Source organism: Mytilus edulis, chromosome 1 (assembly GCF_963676685.1).
Source record: "Mytilus edulis chromosome 1, xbMytEdul2.2, whole genome shotgun sequence".
In the NCBI taxonomy this organism is placed as follows: domain Eukaryota; kingdom Metazoa; phylum Mollusca; class Bivalvia; order Mytilida; family Mytilidae; genus Mytilus; species Mytilus edulis.
The window spans coordinates 54477694-54500111 of record NC_092344.1 but is presented as its reverse complement, the minus strand read 5'-3'; the positions used below and the strand labels follow the sequence as shown (position 1 = coordinate 54500111).

The window sequence follows — 22418 nt, the reverse complement described above, 5'->3', positions numbered from 1 at the left end:
ATACTAAATAGTTTTGACTTACCACTAGTTGTTCACCATAAACTAGACCTAAACTACAAACATTGTTGATGCTGGCACCACCGGAAACAGCATACCTATGTATCGAATATTTTATATCAAAACCAGATCCTTACCATCATCAAGCTTTATAATATTTTAATGAGGATATTTATGCAATACTATAAAATGTTCATTATTAATAATTTGTTACTCATATAAATTATATTGTTCCTAAGAGATTAGAGCATACAATACTCTTAATTCAGAATTTAAAATACTCTTAATTCAGTGTATAAATGTTGCATGCTTATTTTCATTCTATGATAAAAGAAAAAAAATTAAAAAAAGGTACATTTCACACACTTTCAGCAGCAAATATTAAACTTTCATATCCTATATCTGTGCTCTTATAAAATTAACATGGACATAGTCAAGGAAAGGTATGTCAACAACATTTACAATCAATCTGGATAGATACACACATTAGTTAAAAACTTTATAATAAGAAATAAAAAGGATTATAATTGTTGGTTCAGGGCTCTTAACCACAATTACTTATTCAGATTGTCAACCTTAAGACCATTTGTTGTTGTCTTGGATTGACTGTTTATTTTTTCATCATAGGAATAAATGTCGTCAGCATAAAGGACAGTACCTCAATAAAGGCTTTCATCAATTTTCATGAAACTCTAGTGTATTGTTTGTATCTATTGACATAAGCTCCCTTTTGAATTTTATAAATTTTAGATTGTATGTTTCCGAGTTATGGCGTTATATTCATACAAAAATGCAGGATTTTTTCTGTCACAGACCGGCAGACAGATGGACAGACTTACAATGGTATACCATTATACATCCCTTCAACAGGTGAATAAAAACTTAACATAGACTAATTAACCAAAAATAGAAGTAACTTTCAATCAAAATCTGCCAGTCAGACATGAACACTTAACAATAATTAATACATGTAATAAGAGGCTAAAGATTCAAACTCATAAGTAAAGTAAAAATAACCTAACAACAGTATGACTTAAAAAGAAAAAGACCAACAGAAAAACAAAAGTATACAAAACACAACAAAGAAAACTTGTAACTGAGCAACACAAATCATGCCCAAAACTGCTTTACATAGGGCAACTTCACATAGCACATGTAAGTATAAACCTGGTAATAAGTCTAAGTCAGTAGATCACATACATGGAAAAGGGGAAGAGATTGTAGTTAATGTATTTGGAACTTATCCCATAAATTCCATATTACAGTCAACCAACTCGTAATGGCATTCGTGAAATTTACAGGTAAATCCTTAAAAAACTTAACTGTATCCATTATATCCTTTATCTCAAGTTCGATGGGATACAAAATTGACATATTTTGGATTATTAAGTGAGAGAGTATCATCTGTACAGCTGAACTTGTGGTTAAAGGATACTGCTAACTTATTTTTATTCTTCATAAGAACTTCCTGTATGAAGTCAGCCTCATATGAATAAAGAAACAAGAAAGCTAGAAGAATGATTAATAACCAAGTTGATTCCGGAAAGCTATTATTACTATAAAAAAAAAAGAGAGAGAGAGAGAGAAAGAAAAGAAAAGAAAAAATAAAAAAAATATGAATGTGTAATCACAATAATTTATGAAATATATTTTGTGAAATGAATTATGTTATAAATACTAATATCATTAAGAAATAATAAGTTACCAAATAGTGCTTCCCTTAACTATTAGGTAAGCTAACATGAGGGATACTAAGTAAAAAGCCTGTAAACGTAGTAAATTGTTACAGAAAATATGCAATAAATATATTGTTGCGTCGGAAAAAAAAGAAGAATGGCACAGTTGGTTCACATGGGAATGCAGATTGTTTGTTGAAAAATGGGAATGCAGATTGTTTGTTGAAAACATAACAAATATGTTGTCCATAAAGAAATGAACAATCTTGATAATGTAGGTTTCAGAGAGTTTTTGTTTGCTTTAGAGTGATTTATTCCTCCCTTAGAGAAGATACTTGTATCTACTTTGGCCATATTTACTAAAAGAAAGTAAGAATAACTCTTTCAACTTGTCTTTAAGTCTGGAATGGGGAATAATTGGGTTGCAGCAAAGTTTAGAAAAGTTAAATGTTTTAATACTATATATTGCAAGATGAAAGATATCACACCGAATATAGTTGAAATATTAAGATCCAGATATGTTCCTTGGCACCATCTTAAGGTGTTTTATATTTCACAGCTCGTTCTCTATGCCTGTGTCTGTAGTAACGTTTATGATTTCAACAAAAGAAATCTATGTATTACTGGTAAATTATTAAGCCAGGGATGTCTTTACCATAAATTACTTAAAACCTTTACTAAATTTTTCCATAGATATAAAGATTTGGTTTTGAAGTTAAGGTGTACCTGTAGAAAACTTATTTCTAACGGGATAGCACATCCTCATTTTTACAAATGTTGTTAACCGTGCCCGAAAATTTAGAAACGATCCTGGTAAACTTGTTGATCTGTTAAATAAACTTATTCTAAAAGGTTACCAATTCAACACTGTAATAAGATCATTGAATATTGTTTTTATTGGTATAAATATTGATTTTGTTATCAGTAAATTAAACATGATGTCTTTCTACAAAATCCATTGGATGTTGGATGTGTACAGATTGATAATTTAGTCTTAGATGCATGATTTATTTTTATTTTTTAGAGGCTTTGAACTAACTGTCAGTTACTGTGAGTACTCTCAGATCTGTCCCTAGTATCTTTGTTGTTGGGATGTACAAGTACCCATCCACATCCACTTGTTTTTTGGTTCATCTGATTTTTATAGTTCGTTCTGATGTTGTACTGTTATACCACTGTCCCAGATTAGGGGGATGGTTGGGATCCCACTAACATGTTTAACCTGGTTAGGCAATCAAACCACATCTTCTTTTTTTTATAAGGCCAGGAAAACTTAACCTTGATCCACGAAATGAGGTCCAGGTCAGTTGAACCCTGTCTGAAGGACAGTTAAATCTTGCAAGGATCTCAAATATAAATATCCTTTTACTCACTATAAACTCTAAATTTTTTTTTCAAGCAGTAACTGAACCAGGAAAATGAAGTGTAGGACAATGGACATAATATAAAAAAGAGAAATTTTGTTACATTCAGAATCTGCATAAAAGGTTTAAAGCATCCAGGTATTTCTACCTTCTGAAATATACAGCTTGATACAAATAATTTTTATCATTGCTGTATTGTAGTTCATATAATTCACATTTTGAACGGGAGACAAAAAATATAATAACTAATTTAAGACTACTACCATCTAGTTTACATATATATAACCCCAAGGGTGACTGGGGTATAGAAATATGGTCACTTGGTCTTATCCCGACCGGCAGTAAAACGCTTGCCGAAGTGGGGCGTCCGTTTGGCTGTGCGGGATGTATCAAGTTCGCAGTCACGTCCGGTCAGAAGGGAGACGTTAAATCTGATGCCTCGTGTAAAGAGAGTGCCACGCTCTTTGCACGTTAAGAACCCTTGCAACAACTTTTTGAGGGGTCCGTAGGTGACCTGTTGCAAGGCAAAATTTCTGTCACTATCCAATATACCCTCATTTTCAAGTGGCAGTCCAAATTTCTACGACCATCATTCCAGATGGCCTCTATTGTATCAACCTACCTATTGTATTTATTGTGAACTTGTTCTCGTCCTGAATATGCATGAAATATTTGCCACTTGAAAACGTTAAGCAACCAACAATCAATCATCAATCATCTAGTTTATATCACCAAGCTTGTAACACCTCAGATTAATGTCCCACACACCATATGAATGAGTAATTAAATAATTGATCACATATTATTGGCCACATACTCTAAAAATAGTTGAAAGTCCAACAACTGCTGTAAAAATGTTCATTTGAAAATGATGATAAATATGTAAAATCAAACTGATGATGTAGCATAGTCAAGAGGATAGACTACAAAAAATCAGATGAACAGATGAATGGTGACAATGTATCCCCAGATGTATGATGAACAGATGGATGGGGACCATGTTTCCCCAGTTGTCAGATGAAAAGATGAATGGGGACCATGTTTCCCCAGTTGTATGATGAACAGATGGATGGGGACCATGTTTCCCCATTTGTATGATGAACAGATGGATGGGTACCATGTTTCCCCAGTTGTCAGATGAAAAGATGAATGGGGACCATGTTTCCCCAGTTGTATGATGAACAGATGGATGGGGATCATGTTTCCCCAGTTGTATGATGAACAGATGGACAGGGACGATGTTTCCCCAATTGTATGATGAACAAATAGATGGGGACCATGTTTCCCCATTTGTCAGATGAACAGATGAATGGGGATCATGTATCCCCAGTTGTATGATGAACAGATGGATTGGGACTATGTTTCCCCAGATGTATGATGAACAGATATATGGGGACCATGTTTCCCCAGTTGTCAGATGAAAAGATGAATGGGGACCATATTTCCCCAGTTGTATAATGAACAGATAGATGGGGACCATGAATCACCAGTTGTATGATGAACAGATCATGTCAGATGAATGGGGATCATGTGTCCCCAGTTGTATGATGAACAGATAGATTGGGACTATGTATCCCCAGTTGTATGATGAACAGATGGACAGGGACGATGTTTCCCCAGTTGTATGATGAACAGATGGACGGGGACCATGTATCCCCAGTTGTATGATGAACAGATAGATGGGGACCATGTTTCCCCAGTTGTATGATGAATAGATAGATGGGGACCATGTTTCCACAGTTGTCTGAAGAACAATTGGATGGGAACCATGTTTTCCCAGATGTATGATGAACAGATGGACTGGGACCATGTTTTCCCAGTTGTATGATGAACAGATGGACGGGGACCATGTTCCACAGTTGTATGATGAACAGATAGATGGGGACCATGTTTCCCCAGTTGTATGATGAACAGATTGAAGGGGACCATGTATCCCCAGTTGTATCTTGAACAGATAGACGGGGACCATGTTCCCCAGTTGTATGATGAACAGATAAATGGGGACCATGTATCCCCAGTTGTATGACAAACAGATGGATGGGGACCATGTATCCCCAGCTGTATGATGAACAGATGATGAACAGATGGGAAAATATCCCTAATGCGCCTTGAAATGAGGAACTCAAAAGTCATGTGTAAACAAAAAATATCTGTGTAGTGATATTTGACACATTTCTATGATAAACAAATGACTGAGCTGAACCATTTGTGTTAATTTAGAAAGTAACGGAACACAGAATAAATGTGTAAAAACTATGGAGCTATTAAATGTGTTCAAAGTATTAAATTTTCAAAGAACTTACTGTAAACAGGGAAATTTTCGCGGTAGTTTTATTTTCGCTATTTTTGCGGTAAGAAGTGAAACGCGAAAAATAAAACGACCGCGAAAATAATCAAGGGAAAACTTTTATAATTACATTTACTTTTACAAATTGTGACCTGAATGGAGAGTTGCCTCATTGACACTCATACCTCATCTTCTTATATCTACGTATATGAATAGAATATCTATAGGACTACTCTATAACACTGATTTCAAAGACGACAAATATATAATTGAAATCATAACTGTATCTCTTAATGAAAAACAATGTTAGAAGTCATGTCTTTAACTAAAAATCAGTAATTCACTGAAGCGAACATTACGGATATTGTTATGTAAACAACACTCCTTACACTTATGTTAATGACACCTGTCAATCAGTAATAAAAGTACACCTCGTTGAATCTACTACAAAGATTAATCAGATCAAAAGATCGATTAATTAGCATAAATCCTGACAGCTTTTTATTTAAATCATTCCTAATTAGGTTTACTTTTCTATTATTGTGTATGTGTTTTTACGAGCATTGAAACATGACAAACTTTTAATCTACTTAAACAGTAATGAACCGAAAACAAATGATTTCTGTTTGATTTAAGATATATGCGAAGAAAATATTCATATATGCCACTGGGAAATCGCGAATTCAAAACGGCGCGAATTTGGATTGTGTTAGTAAATCGCGAAATAAAGACGGCGCGATAATTTCCTGGTTTACAGTATTGTGTTAAAAATGGGACTTTTTACCATGAGGAGCCGCATCGCAAAAGGATACTCGGGGTTTGCTTATTTAAAGAAAAATGAATCACACTTCGTACCCCGAAAATTTAACCACATATGTAAAAATGTCTCAGCTTCGAAACAAGCCATCATACATATACAAGTTTACGATATGGGCTGAGCAACAGAAGAAAACGTTACCATTACCGCCTATGGAGAAACAATTACGCATATTGCCCCAATATGGGACAATATCCCTAATGCACCTTGAAATGAGGAATTCAAAAGTCACTGGTAAACAAAAAATCTCTGTGTAGTGATATTTGACACATTTCTATGATAAACAAATGACTGAGCTGAACCATTTGTGTTAATTTAGAAAGTAAGGGAACACAGAATAAATGTGTAAAAACTATGGAGCTATCAAATGTGTTCAAAGTATTAAATTTTCAAAGAACTTATTGTGTTGAAAATGGGATTTTTTACCATGAAGAGCCGCATCGCCAAAGGATACTCGGGGTTTGCTAATTTACGGAAAAATGAATCACACTTTGTACCCCGAAAATTTAACCACATATGTAAAAATGTCTCAGCTTTGAAACAAGCCATCATACATATACAAGTTTACGATATGGGCTGAGCAACAGAAGAAAACGTTACCATTACCGCCTATGGAGAAACAATTACGCATATTGCCCCAGATGGACAGGGACCATGTTTCCCCAGTCGTATGATGAACAGATAGATGGGGACCATGTTTCCCCAGCTGTATGATGAACAGATATATGGGGACCATGTTTCCCCAGTTGTATGATGAACAGATGGACGGGGACCATATTCCCCAGTTATATGATGAACAGATAGATGGGGACCATGTTCCCCAGTTGTATGACTAACAGATAGATGGGGACCATGTTTCCCCAGTTGTTTGATGAATAAATGGATGGGGACCATGTTTCTCCAGTTGTATGATGAACAGGGGATTTAAAGTATAGACCACCACCAATTTTGTTCTGAAGAATTTAGGATGGACAAAATTCTGACTGTGTAGGAATTCAAAGGAAAAAGCACATCTAGAAAAAAGACAAAGAACTAATTAACAACAGAATAGTACCGTAGTATAAAATTAAAAAAAATATATTGTTCTTTTTTTCTCTCTTATTTTTAGGAATTGATGTCATAATGTTGATAGGAGCCCTGGTTGCGAATTTGTCTAAGTAGTCAAAGTTATATCACTAGCTGAAAACATTGAAGTTTTTTGGGAAACATTTAGTTTAACTTGACTTGATATACTGCTTTGCAGTATCAAAGTAATCATTATTATCTTTTAATTAATAACATTGTAAATTGGACAACATTTATAGACATTATTAGCTGATTTCCATGTAGGTGGTTACTAAGAACAAAAAGCTAAAAAAAAAAACATCCATTCAAAACACACATTTTAACCAAGGTTTGTTCATCATGCTGTTCATCAATGGTTAGATGTTTTACATTTAAATAAATCAAATATGCCAAAACTATATACCCTATTGTTGTGGACAGCTGCTGATTCAATCACCTTCATATAAAGAAATTACTTTTCAATCCAAATGATATAAACAAACAAAAATTAAATACACAGAATTATTTTTCCACATATGTTGTATATTCTTTCACTAAATAATTCAAAATTTGGTGACTATGTGGAACGCATCTATCCCATCGAACTAGAGATAAAGGATACTACAGATACAGTTAAGTTGACCTCATATCTTGACTTACATCTAGAAATTGACAATGAAGGTCTGTCGAACACAAAACTTTCTGACAAAAGAGATGATTTCAGCTTTCCAATTGTGAACTTTCCATTTCTAAGTAGCAACATTCCAGCAGCACCTGCATACTGGGTATATATCTCCCAATTGATACGATATTCCCGTGCTTGCATTTCCTATCATGATTTTCTTAATAGAGGGTTGCTGCTCACAAGGAAGCTAATAAACCAAGTGTTCCAAATGGTGAAGTTAAAATCATTCCTTCGTAAATTTTACGGACACCATTACGAGTTGGTTGACCATTATGGAATAAACGTGTCATAAATGATATTGGATACGTTCCTTACGTCGTAACTTCAATCCCCTTTCATGAATGTGACCTACCGAATTAGACTATTAACTGGATTTAAGCAACATGACGGGTGCCACATGTGCCACATGTGGAGCAGGATCTGCTTACCCTTCCGGAGCACCGGAGATCACCCCTAGTTTTTGGTGAGGTTTGTGTTGCTAATTCTTTAGTTTTCTATGTTGTGTCATGTGTACTATTGTTTGTCTGTTTGTCTTTTTCATTTTTAGCCATGGTGTTGTGTTTATTTTCGATTTATGAGTTTGACTGTCCCTCTGGTATCTTTTGTCCCTCTTTTGTATAAATAGGGATAACAAAATATATTTAAGAAATAATTCATTCAAATCATTGATATGTTGGAACCTTTCACATAGCACACTGGTCAAGGCAATGTGAAATGATAACAAATCTATTGCTTGCATGAATTATTTAGATTCTAATAGAACATATTCGGTAATTTAAAAAACTAAAACAAACATAAATGTGTCCTGTGTGTGGCGGTTCTATAGCTATCTGACCAAAATATTTCCAATAACTCTTTGGCTAGCATGAACTATTTCTCAAATAAACGTTAGAAAAAATGTGTTTAATCCTTATAATTGTCAAACAAACATTTTGTTTCAAGTATTTATTATATTCATGGTAGTACTGCATCATTGAAGTTTGTCAATCAGCCATGCTTTTATTCTTATTCTGTGTAAGAACCTCCTTGCAGTTGAAAAATCATTTGCCATGTTCACGTTTTTACAATATATTCTGACCAACAAACAGAGGAATACAACACAAGTTCAATATCTAGCATGTTAAAACAATCTTGAGAGAAAACGTTTTTGATTGGCTGATTAATTTGATCATGAGAAACACACAATTTGATTGGCTGAACACGATTTTCCTCCATTGGACACAGTTCAAAATCGGGAACAACAATATTTTTCGTGTAGATTTTCACCAAATCGTGTTTTAGAGGGTTTTTCAGGAACACGATCGTGCAATCGTGACAAAGGGTCAAAATCGTGTAGTACACGCCTAAATCGTGAAAGTTGGCAGGTATGTGTTTGTTTTTGGGTATGATTTACTGTCAAATCCACATTTGCCTAAGGATTAAGCCCCATTATTTGACTGGCTGAAATCCATAAATGTGAAAATAATAAGATTGGATATTAAAAAAACATAACAACACCTTCCTCAAAATTCCATTTAAATGCAATATTTTCTGAATTTGAAATGTACATGTAATGAAAAACCTTCAGCTTAAGAGTTTTTGTTCGAGTGACTTCCAAGTTTTGAAATTACTTAAATAAGCCAAGGGCATTCATGAAATTTCGCAGAATTCAATTTATTTTTATTATAATGTACATTTTTTTCAAGCTCTAATGCATTAATTCTTTTTTGATATGCATCACTGATGAATACCGGGTATGCGTTGTTTTTTGTTTAATAATAATTTTTGCACAGCATAAAATGTACAGTTTTCAAATAGTTTACAATACATGTTGATGTATGTGGGATGTAAATTGTAACAGCCTCTCATACAGATATAGGAAGATGTGGTGTGAGTGCCAATAAGACAACTCTCCATCCAAATAAAAATTTTAAAAAAGTAAACCATTATAGGTCAATGTACGGCCTTCAACACAGAGCCTTGGCTCACACCAAACAACAAGCTATAAAGGGCCCCAAAATTACTAGTGTAAAACCATTCTCATATGTATATTTCTGGTATTGCACTAAGTACGGGTATAGATATTTTGAGAACTTTATCACTTTGCTGATTCAAAGCAAAACAAGCTAGTCATACTAGAATTCATATTTAAACACAGATTTTTTTAGAAGGTAAGATCAAATTTCAGAGAAGCATTCCCTACTTTTCTAAAAAATCAGTTAAAATAAAAACCAATTTATAACTTGATATTATATGATATCTTTTGCCAAAACTTTAAATATTAAGATAATGCTACTGTCTTTTATTATATAATTCGCATAAAACTTCATTCAGTCTCTATCATGGCTTCTACAGCAGCCAAAACTTCAGTAATAAGTCACCTGGTTTTGGCAGTCACCTGCCTCCAAAAGTGACCTTCAGACCCTCCAAAACAATTTCTCTTTATTATCTTTTCAGTGGTCAACTGTTATTTAATGTTATCAACTATAGAAATGATCACAACAGGAAAAAAACTGAACTGATAATTATGCAACCAATATTGCAATAGAAGGTGAATTTGTGAGTTCTTAGAGTTCGACTCCATTTCATTTCAATTAAAAACCAATATCACTGACTTTTTTCTCCAGGAATATTTCTATCTCTTTATCATCTACTTAATATTTACAGTGCAGGGATGTACCATTTTTGATTTCATTGCTTGCTCAATGTCACATCAGAAATTTATTAAAAATAAACAGCTGCACCATGAGCGCATGATACATGTCACATTTTCAAAGAATAAAGATCAATTACTTCTCAATGTCATAATAGAAATTTATGAAAATCAAAAGGGAGCTTACATCAATAGATATAATCAGTTCACCAAAGTTTCATGAGAATTGTTGAAAGCATTTTTAAGTAATTGTCTGAAATCTATTTTACTCAATGTTTTCTTTATTCCAGACACACTTTTCAGGCCATAACAGTGACATGAGAATTAATTACTATAAAATCTAGTCCTAATTGAATACCCACGGACAAAAATAATTATTACTATGAAGGTTGATTGACAACTAAGATTTATCTGTTGGTCTGACATGTAAACTATTAACCCTTAGACTGCTACGCGCGACTATTGTCGTTCCGATAAGACAGTCCGCTACTGCTACTCGCGACTATAGTCGTTTTCCGTACTCGTTTGTTTACACAGTTACCATGGAATGGGCGGAGTCAATATTCATGAGATTGCGGCAGTTTCGACTTGTATGGATTCTGATTGGCTTAAAATCTGCGTTCTTTCGAGTGTCTCTTGACTTTTAATCAGGTATAAGCGATAAACCGAAAGTGAAAATTTTTGATGAAAAAAGTGACAAAATGGCGGACATTGTTTGGAGAAATGGCCAACACGTTCAGAAGTATTTCAATGATAACGATTTAACAGCGGCGGACGATTAAAAGGATTTGGACGAGAACCGAAGATATAATAGACAGAAATGGAAGTATTCTATCAAAACTGCAAACAGAAGACTTTTAAAGCGAGAATTACGGGGATTCCCAGACATTGTTCAAAATGGATGACATGAAACAGGATTTGCGATGTTTATCATTTCGCCTTTCAAATGTGAATCAATATTGACTAACATCGATAGACCCGAACTTTAAGTTTGTCAAGATTATATATTGATGAAAGCTTTAAAAATGAACTTGTCGTGTAAATATATTTGTACATGGAAGTAAAAGTCGGCGCAGTGAAAGTTGGAGGAAAATACCGGAAAATATTTGCATAAAAAAGGCCGTTGGTCTGAGAAGAAACTTTTATTTTTTGATAATCACAATGGAACTTAGTTCTTAAAAGAGATTTTAAACTATATTGGTTCAATTCTGAAGTCATGGATACTTTTACATTGATGGATCGTTTAATAAAACATGAAAAAATAAGTTTACCTTTGTTTACCTATTTTCGCACCTGTACAGGTAAAACATGACCAGAGACTCACACAAAAATAAAATAAATTAAAAATACAGAATCTAACAATACTTTTTTATATAACTTTTATTGATGAATATTCAATATTTACAAAGATACAGCAATTGTAAGTGAACATGTTTATTTCATCAGTGATTAAAATTTTACTCAGCATTACACAAAAGTACAATAGAAATCAATGCAGCAGTCTAAGGGTTAAGTATTGATTAGAGCCCATTTTAGCTAAGGATTAATCTGTTCGACTGTATTTGCGTCATGCGATAGCCCATTTTAGCGAAAACTTATCTGGTTGTATAATATTTACCATACTAAAATCATGAACAGTGCCATGTAGTTAAAAGCTAACAAATAATTGTCCAGAGTTGTTCCATGAACCATTGTAATAAGTAATGTTATTGTTATCACCAGCTAGTTTCGTTTTTCTTGATACTAATATCAAATTGCAAACAATATTATATAGAAATACGAAGATTAAAGACAAATGTGCACCCCAATCTAGACCAGATAAAGAGAAATAAAAATTCCTACTGCAATTTTGTGAACAGTATGGAACAGAGGTATATATATCCAGAGAGCTCATGGCGTACTTTCTTTAGGATAAAAGTTCAAGGCCAGAAGTGACTTTTAAAATTTGATTAATCTTTAATAAAATTGAGAATGGAAATGGGGAATGTGTCAAAGAGACAACAACCTGACCATAGAGCAGACACCAGACTTTTAGTGCTTATTTTTCATATTATGCTTTCTTGAATCTATTAAAATTTTATTTATTATTTAAACAGTCATATTTTTTTTCCGCTAAAATGTCCTATCAATGCGCTCAAATGTCCCTGGCCTAAAGTACTGGACAATGAATAATCTTTTTGATTTTTTTCCCTATATTTTAACTAGCTTGCATCTAAATAATTTATTTTATGATAATAGTATTTAAACTGAATTATAAAATTTTAAATGTCAAAAATCAACAAAAAAAATTGAAAGAAATTAATCTTATTTTGTCTGCATAAGTACAAGTATAACTCACAGGTGTGAAATTTAATTGTGCATCCACAGATTTTAAATTGATGAAAAATGTAATTTTAGATGTTTTTTTACATGCATCTTTTGTTATTTGCAGAAATAATGTGAAGTGAACTCAAGGATCCTTGACAAAAGTACATGGATTTGAGTTTTTCCATCTCTGTTCTGATCATAATTGCTGACAAGTCAAAATGTTAAGTTCCATAAACTAATGTCAGTTCACAGAATCCATACTAATTGTTTTTATGTCAGTCATTGCTAGAATGTCCTTGATTCCCTAATGATTATTTTGATAGCCTTAAGTTATAAAGTCTCAAGAGATTGAAAAAATGTCCAGCTGACTCAATTATTTTGGCAGCCCTGGTCAATATATGTTTTACTTTGAAGTGTCCAAGTGCCATAAACACAATTCAATTCAAAAATACTAGTAAGAACAGGCTAAATATAAAAATGTACCTCTACTTCCCAGAGAGCTTTGGAACTAGTAGCTGTTGTAGCTGTGGCTCTTGCTGTCATCCTGAGGAATACATATTGTTTCTTCTTGTAATCATCTCCTGTCAGAAACATCTGTTCTTCAGCATGAAATAATCTTACAACATCTCCCTACAAAATTATACTTATTGATGTTAAGCAAACACCAATCAATCAAATACTGCTTTTGGTATTCAAGAATTTACTGGAGTTCTTCAATCATCAAAGGTAAAGCGAAAAGGAGGGGGAAAAGAGGGGAAGCACAATTCATTTACCTACCTGATTCTAGGATGCTTCAAAAACATTTTTATACAGTTCTTTTAGAAACACATAGCATATCTCTTTCTTATATTCTTTGCCATGTTTGCTTAAAATTGTATGAAAACATAAAACTTTAAAATTTCCAGCTTTCAAAATGAATGATTTGTATAGTTGTACTGAAACACCACTTGCCAATGCCACATTCTGTATGTGCCTATCTCAATTCAGGAGCCTGTAGTCAAGTGGTTGTTGATTGTTTATGTCTGTTATGTTTGTTTTTTTCCTAAATTCTGTTGTTATGAATTAGGCAGTTAGTTTATAAGGAATTGACTATAGCTTTTGGTTGTCTTAACTTATTGTGAGATCTTGTACTGCTGAATATAGTTCCTATAACTTCCTTAAAACACAGCAAGATTAAATGTGATGCTGTGCAAAGCATGCACTTACTTGTCATTGCTTATAGTTCACACCTATCTATTAAAGAGGGTGGTAAAGGGGGGTGCTTGCACGAAAAAAACGTGAAATAAGACATAATTTCACGTTGAATTTAGTATACACATTTATGATATAATTGGTTTACGGCTTTTAAAAAAGTATTTCTTGACAATCCCTGCCAAGTGTTTGAATTTTATTTGAAAAATACCGAGCATGCAAAATAAGACTTTGAAAATCACGATGCACGTAAAATTAAATAAGCAGAACACATTGAACGAGGCACCCGTCTTGCACGACTGAACGTCAAATAAAAAAGTAAAAAATCGTTGAACATGAAATAAAAAACGGCGATCATGTTGCACGAAAATAACCCTTTACCACCCTCATTAAAGTTTCGAAATAAAAAAAACACAACATTTAATGGCAATGACTCGTATGAAAATTTTGCCTTATTGGCTAACCTGTTTGTTTTATTTTGTTCATATTTTTTGCTTTTAAATTTCTCTTTAACTCCTTTAGTTTTAGACAAAAATGATGTAACGAACAATTTGTAAAAAGAATTTTGTTCAACAGAAAAGTGGAAAGACCTAATAATAATCAGAACAAATACAATAGGTCTTTCCACAGAAAAGTGGAATGACCTTATAATAATCAGAACAAATACAATAGGTCTTTCCACAGAAAAGTGGAAAGACCTAATAATAATCAGAACAAATACAATAGGTCTTTCCACAGAAAAGTGGAAAGACCTAATAATAATCAGAACAAAAACAATAGGTCTTTCAACAGAAACAGCATACCTATGTCTCGCTTTTTGACTCTGTCAAGGCGAGACAAAAATAGGTGAAGTTTAAATGAACACAATGATATACAAACCCCCTTTAACACATCTTCTACATTTTCTCTGTAATCCATGAATAAAGTTAATCTCCATGATGTTGAACAATTTACAGCATTGACCTGAAATACATATTCAATATCATACCATCTTTTTATAGAAGTAAATCATACATGTATAATGAATGTATAAATTCCAAGAAAAAGTTGTTATACTTGGGTGCAAATGAGGCCACTATCTGAGGAGTAGAGGGAGGAACTTACAATAGATTTAAGCTTTCTTAACCAAAGCTGATGTCATCATTCTTTCTCTTTTCTTCAATAGTAAACAATCGAACTCCTCAAATTTCATGGAGTTAGTCCAGTGTTTTTGGTAGGTTTAAATTTGGCATTTAGAACTTAGATATGGTGTTGCATTTAACTTTGAACATTAACATTTGATGTTTGGTAGATACATGGCTCATTAGTTATCACACAAATTAGTTTCATATAAATTTTCCATATTTAAGTTTTAATCTGAAGTATATATATTTGGCAAGAATTGTACACTTGAAGGTAGCACAATACAAAGATTTTTTCACTCCAAATCAGATAACTTTAAACTGATGTAATTCATTTCATCCTTCTTTATATTTTATAAATAAGGTACCAAAAGAAAGAGGAAAGATTAATCTTTCAAATTGTAATAATTTCATTATGACATAATTATTACATAATCATAATAATAATAATTGTTATGTAATTAGTTGCTATATTGTGATGTCCACACTTGAATGAATTTAGAGTCTTTGTTCTTCATAGCATCCCAAAATATTTTATAGATTCTTGTACAACACAGCTTGACCTCCAAAACTGTGTGAATTAGAGATATTATATCATAGGGAACATGTTTACTTAGTTTTAAGTTGATTGGACTTCAACTTCATCAAAAACTTCCTTGACCAAAAACTTAAACCTGAAGTGGGACGAAAGGAAAAACGGACGAATGAACGAATGGACTAACGGACAAATGGACGAACGGACGCACAGACCAGAATACATAATGCCAATAAATGGGGCATAATAAATGGGGCATAAAAAATGAATGCATGGCTAGCTCCCACCCCCTTTTCCCTCTTTAATTTGGTTAGTTTTCAACATATATTTCATATCAAGTTTTCAGAAACCAAAATTTCCAGATTCTAATAATTCCTTTTTCTAATTATATGCACAAATGCTGATTTGGCAGGATTTTGTCCAAGTTAGGTTTGTCTTTCTGATGTTGTTGGACATCTCATCCCTTACTTTATTGATTTTGGTTTTTTTTCAGTGTATGTTCACTTGTTTGTGTTAAAAGTCTTTTGATTGAGTAAAGCCATTTCAATTGATATTTTATTGTGTGTCTTTCTCTGATGTGATGTTATACTTTTGTTTCAGGTGAAGGTGAAGGTTGGTACATATTTAGACATTAAATCCCTGGCATTTGTTTGAACCTGTCCTAAGTTAGGAACCTGAGGTTGTCGTTTGTTGATGTGGTACATAACTTGTTTCTCGATTCCATTTTTCTTTTATAGATTAGACCATTGGTTTTCCTATTTGATTGGTTTTACAATTGTGATTTTTGGGGCTCTTTATAGCTTGCTGTTCAGTGTGAGCCAATGCTCTGTGTTGAAGACCTTACTTTAACCTATAATGGTTTACTTTTACCAATTATGACTTAGATGGAGAGTTGTCTTGTTCGCACTCATACATGTACCACATCTTCTTATATCTATATGAAAATGCTTATACATGATAAAGAGTCCATGCATTGTTAGTTTTTTTGGGACATTTTGTAATGAATGATTGTTTTAGTTCTTTATTAAACACATATGATAGCTTGGGTCAAATAGGTGAACATGAATTAGACATCTAATACCCCTTTTAGCACTAGCTACAAATTAAACATTAAAAACTAAATTGTAATTTTGTTTTGTTTCAAATATTCATAAAAGAAGAATTTTTACACAATATTTCCCTCTTTTATAAACACTATGTCATAACTGTGAATTCTTAAAGAAGTTAGTAGGAAAAAAAATTAAAAAAATAAATATTCGATTAAATGTAAATATAAATGATTTTTTGTTTGTTTAAATTGTTTAACAGGTGTCATTTCTGGGCCCTTTAAGCTTACTATTTTAAATGGGCTTTGCTCATTGCTAAAGAAAGTATTTGACCTAGTTGTCAATTTCTACATCATTTGTTAACTGATGAAGAATTGTCTCATTAGCAATCATACAACATCTTCTTATTTTATATATATGTCCCATAAGTTCAAGTTGATTTGACCACAAATTCATTACGATCTACATTAAACCCCAAATTTGAACATGCCATAAACCAAAATATAACCTTATTATATATTGAACCATGAAATATAGTTCGAACACTTATTTGTCATACATTTTAAGAAGTGTATTTAGTCAGGTCAGACTTAGGTGTTAATGAATATTGAGTGACCTAAACCTGAACTTTTCTTCAAAAACTTTAAGTCACTCAAAATCAATTTTATTTTAACTAACAAAAAATATAAGTGATACTTATGTGGATAATAATGTACCAAATATTTTCCTATAGATGTACATTTTTGTAACAAAAAACAAACCTCTTTGCATCCAGGGTTATCTGCCAGTTCATAGTTACTAACATGAAGAGGTTGAACTGCATTGACTGGGTTCAATACCACTTTGTCTCCAACCACAACCTACAAATAAAACATTTCACCACATATGTTATTATGTCACAGTAAAAACCTATTTCAAATTAAAATAAAATGAACAGCCTGATATGACTGCAAAGGTTGAACCCTGAACAGTTTGTGTACAAATTTGGACACAATATTCAAACTTGATACTACCTGAATTTGGATTGTAATTAAATTTTTGCCATAATATAAGTTTCTGACACAAAATAAATGTGGTAACAGATTTTACAAATTTAATGTGCAATACTGTGCAATTGAAGATTTCTTCTTGAAACTTTTCAAAAATTTAAAATATGTTGAAAAAAAAATATGAACCATTTGCAAAATATTGGATCCATACACTTTAACATTAGTTATTGTCTGGAAACTTTAAAAATGCTTTTTTTTTTGGCTCTTTTTTTGCACTAAAGTCCTGCATCTTAGAAAATTAAAACAAAATTATTTTAAGGGAGGTAACTCTTAAACAACAAAAAAAAAGAAAAACCCATTTAAATACATAAAAGTATCAAATAGAAAATGACATCATACATTGTAGTCATGGCTAAAAATTGAAAACCTTGATAAGCAAAATTTAATAGTAATATCTAAAAAATAAATTCCTTTATCATCATTAAAAACAAGTTCTAAAAATAAATTTACAACTTAACACCACATTTTTTTATAACAAAACAATGGAGAACTTAGAATTGGTTTACATAGGATTTGAATCTATGCTCAATGTTTTGCTTTTGTGCAATTCCTTTGCTGTTGCAAATTGACCCCCCCCCCCCTCGCCCCCCTAAAAAAAAATCTACCCACCTTTTTTCACCTCCCTCACCCTTTTTTCAAACAACCCTACCCAAAATAAAAATAAACAGCTGCGCCATGAGCGCATGATACGCCCAACGTCTTGTGTGGAAGTTTTATGCAATAATCATAAATAGTTTCTGAGGAAGTTTTAAGCAATAACCATTTATTGTTTTTGAGACACGGCGGGACATGTGAAACCCCCCCCCCCCCCCACCCTGTTTTTTTTTTACAAATACATGTATCACTTAAATAAAATATTGAATCAAACCAAAAAGTATACAGATCTTTAACCCTTAGACTGCTACGCGCGACTACTGTCGTTCCGATAGAGCAGTCCGCTTCTGCTACACGCGACTATAGTCGTTTTCCGTAACTTGTTTGTTTACACAGTTACCATGGAATGGGCGGAGTCAATATTCATGAGATTGCGGCAGTTTCGACTTGTATAGATTCTGATTGGTTAAAAATCTGCGTTCTTTCGAGTGTCTCTTGACTTTAAATCAGGTATAAGCGATAAAACCGAAAGTGATAATTTTTTATGAAAAAAGTGACAAAATGGCGGATATTATTTGGAGAAATGGCCAACACGTTCAGAAGTATTTCAATGATAACAATTTAACAGCCGCGGCCGATAAAAAGGATTTGGACGAGAACAGAAGATATAATAGATGGAAATAGAAATATTCTATCAAAACTGCGAACAAAAGACTTTTAAAGCGAGAACCACCAGGATTACCAGACCTTGTCCAAAATGGATGACATAAAACAGGATTTGCGATGTTTATCATTTCGCCTTTCAAATGTGAATCAATATTGACTGACATCGATAGATCCGACCTTTAAGTTTGTCAAGATTATTTATTGATGAAAGCTATAACAATGAACTTGTCGTATAAATATATTTGTACATGGAAGTAAAAGTCGGCGCAGTGAAAGTCGGAGGAAAATACCGGAAAATATTTGCATCAAAAAGGCTGTTGGTTCTAGAAGAAACTTTTCTTTTTTGATAATCACAATGGAACTAGTTCATAAAAGAGATTTTTATATATTGGTTCAATTCTAAAGTCATGGATACTTTTACATTGATGGATTCGTTAATAAAACATGAAAAAAATAAGTTACCTTTGTTTACCTCTATTTGCACCTGTACAAGTAAAAAATGACCAGAGACTCAAACAAAAATAAAATAAATAAAAAATACAGAATCTAACAATACTTTTTTATATAACTTTATTGATGAATATTCAATATTTACAAAGATACAGCAATTGTAAGTGGACATGTTTATTTCATCAGTGATCAAAATTTTATTCAGCAATACACAAAAGTACAATAGAAATGAATGCAGCAGTCTAAGGGTTAAATTAGTATAACAAAGAAGTGTGTACAGTTTCAAGCAATAATCATAAATTGTTTTTGAGATACAGCGCGACATGTAAAAAAAAACCTCCCCTTTTTTACAAAATACTCAATAACTCAAAAATAAAATTTTGAGTCATCACCAAAAAGTATACAGATCTTTAGATTAATATAACAAAGAAGCGTGTAAAGTTTTAAGCAATAATCATAAATCGTTTTTGAGATACGGCAGGACATGTAAAAAAACCCTCCCCCTTTTTTACAAAATACTCAATAACTCAACTAGAGGCTCTAACGAGCCTGTGTCGCTCACCTTGGTCTATGTGAATATTAAACAATGGACACAGATGGATTCATGACAAAATTGTGTTTTGGTGATGGTGATGTGTTTGTAAATCTTACTTTACTAAACATTCTTGCTGCTTACAATTATCTCTATCTATAACAGTACTTTCTGTGGAAAATGTTATTGAAAATCTTCAAATTTTAAGAAAATTGTTAAAAATTGACTATGAAGGGCAATAACTCCTTAGGGGGTCAATTGACTATTTTGGTCATACTGACTTATTTTTAGTTCTTACTTTGCTGTACATTATTGCTGTAACAGTTTATCTCTATCTATAATAATATTCAAGACAAAAACTAAAAAAAACAGCAAAATTTCCTCAAAATTACCAATTCAGGGGCAGCAACCTAACAACCGATTATCCGATTCATCTGAAAATTCCAGGGCAGAAAGATCATGACCTGATCAACAAATTTACTTCCTGTCAGATTTGCTCTTAATGCTTTGGTTTTTGAGTTATAAGCCAAAAACTGCATTTTACCCCCATGTTCTATTTTTAGCCATGGCAGCCATCTTGGTTTGTTGGCCGAGTTACCAGACACATTTTTTTAACTAAATACCCCAATGATGATTATGGCCAAGTTTGGTTAAATTTGGCCCAGTAGTTTTAGAGAGGATTTTTCTAAAAGATTACTAAGATTTACGAAAAATGGTTAAAAATTGACTATAAAGGGCAATAACTCCTAAAGTGGTCAACTGACCATTTTAGTCATGTTGATTTATTTGTAGATCTTACTTTGCTGAACATTATTGCTGTTTACAGTTTATCTCTATCTATAATAATATTCAAGATAATAACCGAAAACAGCAAAATTTCCTTAAAATTACCATTTCAGGGGCAGCAACCCAACAACAAAATGTCCGATTCATCTGAAAATTTCAGGGCAGATAGATCTTGAGCTGATGAACAATATTACCCCCATGTCTGATTTGCTCTAAATGCTTTGGTTTTTGAGTTACAAGCCAAAAACTGCATTTTACCCCTATGTTCTATTTTTAGCCATGGCGGCCATCTTGGTTGGTTTGGCGGGGCACCGGACACATTTTTTAAACAAGATACCCCAATGATGATTGTGGCCAAGTTTAGTTAAATTTGGCCCAGTAGTTTCAGAGAAGAAGATTTTTGTAAAAGTTAATGCAGGACGACAACGGACGACGACGCACGACGGACGCCAGACGCCAAGTGATGAGAAAAGCTCACTTGGCCTTTCGGCCAGGTGAGCTAAAAATGAAATTTTGAATCATCACCAAAAAGTATACAGATATTAAGATTAATATAACTAAGAAGTGTGTAAAGTTTTAAGCAATAATCAAGAAACGTTTTTGAGATACGGACCGTGACATGTGAAAAAAAACACACCCCTGTTTTAGTTACAAACTTACTCAAAAAGTTTAAATCTTATTTTCACCAAAATGTATACAGATCATTTGACCATCATAAGAAACAACTATATTCAGTTTCATGAAAGTTGGATAAGTCGTTCTCAAGTTACGGTGCGACATGTTTACGCCGGACAGACGGACGGACACCGGACATTTGTATACCATAATACGTCCTGTCAAAATTTTGACGGGCGTATAAAAACCATCACCTTTTTTTCCAACTTTTTTTCTCACCCTTTTTCCAAACAACCCCAACCAAAAAATAGAAAGAAAAAAAAATTACCCCCTTGTTTTTTACAAAATATTTTTATCCCCCTGGCCTCCCACAATTTCTTTTTTAACCCCCATTTTTTTTTTACCTCCCCCACCCTTTTTCATAACAAAAGTTTCTTTACCTCAAGCTTGGTCATAATCTCAATTCAAATTTTCATTGGAATTTGCACCCAAAATTACCCATTTAAATAAGTCTAAAAATAGAAAATGACATACAAAACTATGGCTAAATTCAATATCTCTTAATTATCATAAATTTAGTAGTAACTTCTTAACCACAAAATTACAAAATTTCTTTATACATAATTTAAAAGCAATGTAAAAGGTAATCAAACATTGTATATTTTAATTACCTCCCTTACACTGCTTTTAAATTGTCTCAATTGTCCTTTAACCAGAAAAAAAACCTTGTTTTCCCCCTTTTTTTGTCCCTTATTCCTATATGGTTTTGCCATAACCCCCTAAATTCAATTCTAACCATCCCTATGTAGAATGGAAACTTGTGGTATAATTTCAGAGAGATTCATACACTTTAACACAAGTTAAATAATTGTCTGTAACTACAAAAATGCTTATTTGGGCCCCTTTTGGCCTCTAATTCCTAAACTAAACAGTTGGGACCATAACCCAAAAAATCAATCCTAACCTTCCTTTAGTGATTATAAACCTTGTCTTAAAATTTTATTGATTTCTATTAACTTATACT

At 32.9% G+C, this 22418-nt stretch overlaps 1 protein-coding gene across 27 annotated transcripts in view; it reads right to left on the bottom strand.

Moving 5' to 3' along the window:
- LOC139514078 (inositol 1,4,5-trisphosphate-gated calcium channel ITPR1-like) overlaps positions 1-22418 on the bottom strand; it is a 269729-nt gene that overhangs the window by 203895 nt on the left and 43416 nt on the right. For all 27 annotated transcript variants that reach the window (XM_071302866.1, XM_071302912.1, XM_071302962.1 and 24 more), the window contains 3 exons: positions 17464-17562; positions 14880-14963; positions 13293-13439 (listed from right to left, as the gene is read on the bottom strand). In XM_071302866.1, the coding sequence (XP_071158967.1) occupies positions 13293-13439; positions 14880-14963; positions 17464-17562 (330 nt within the window). The remainder of the gene's footprint in view (positions 1-13292; positions 13440-14879; positions 14964-17463; positions 17563-22418) is intronic.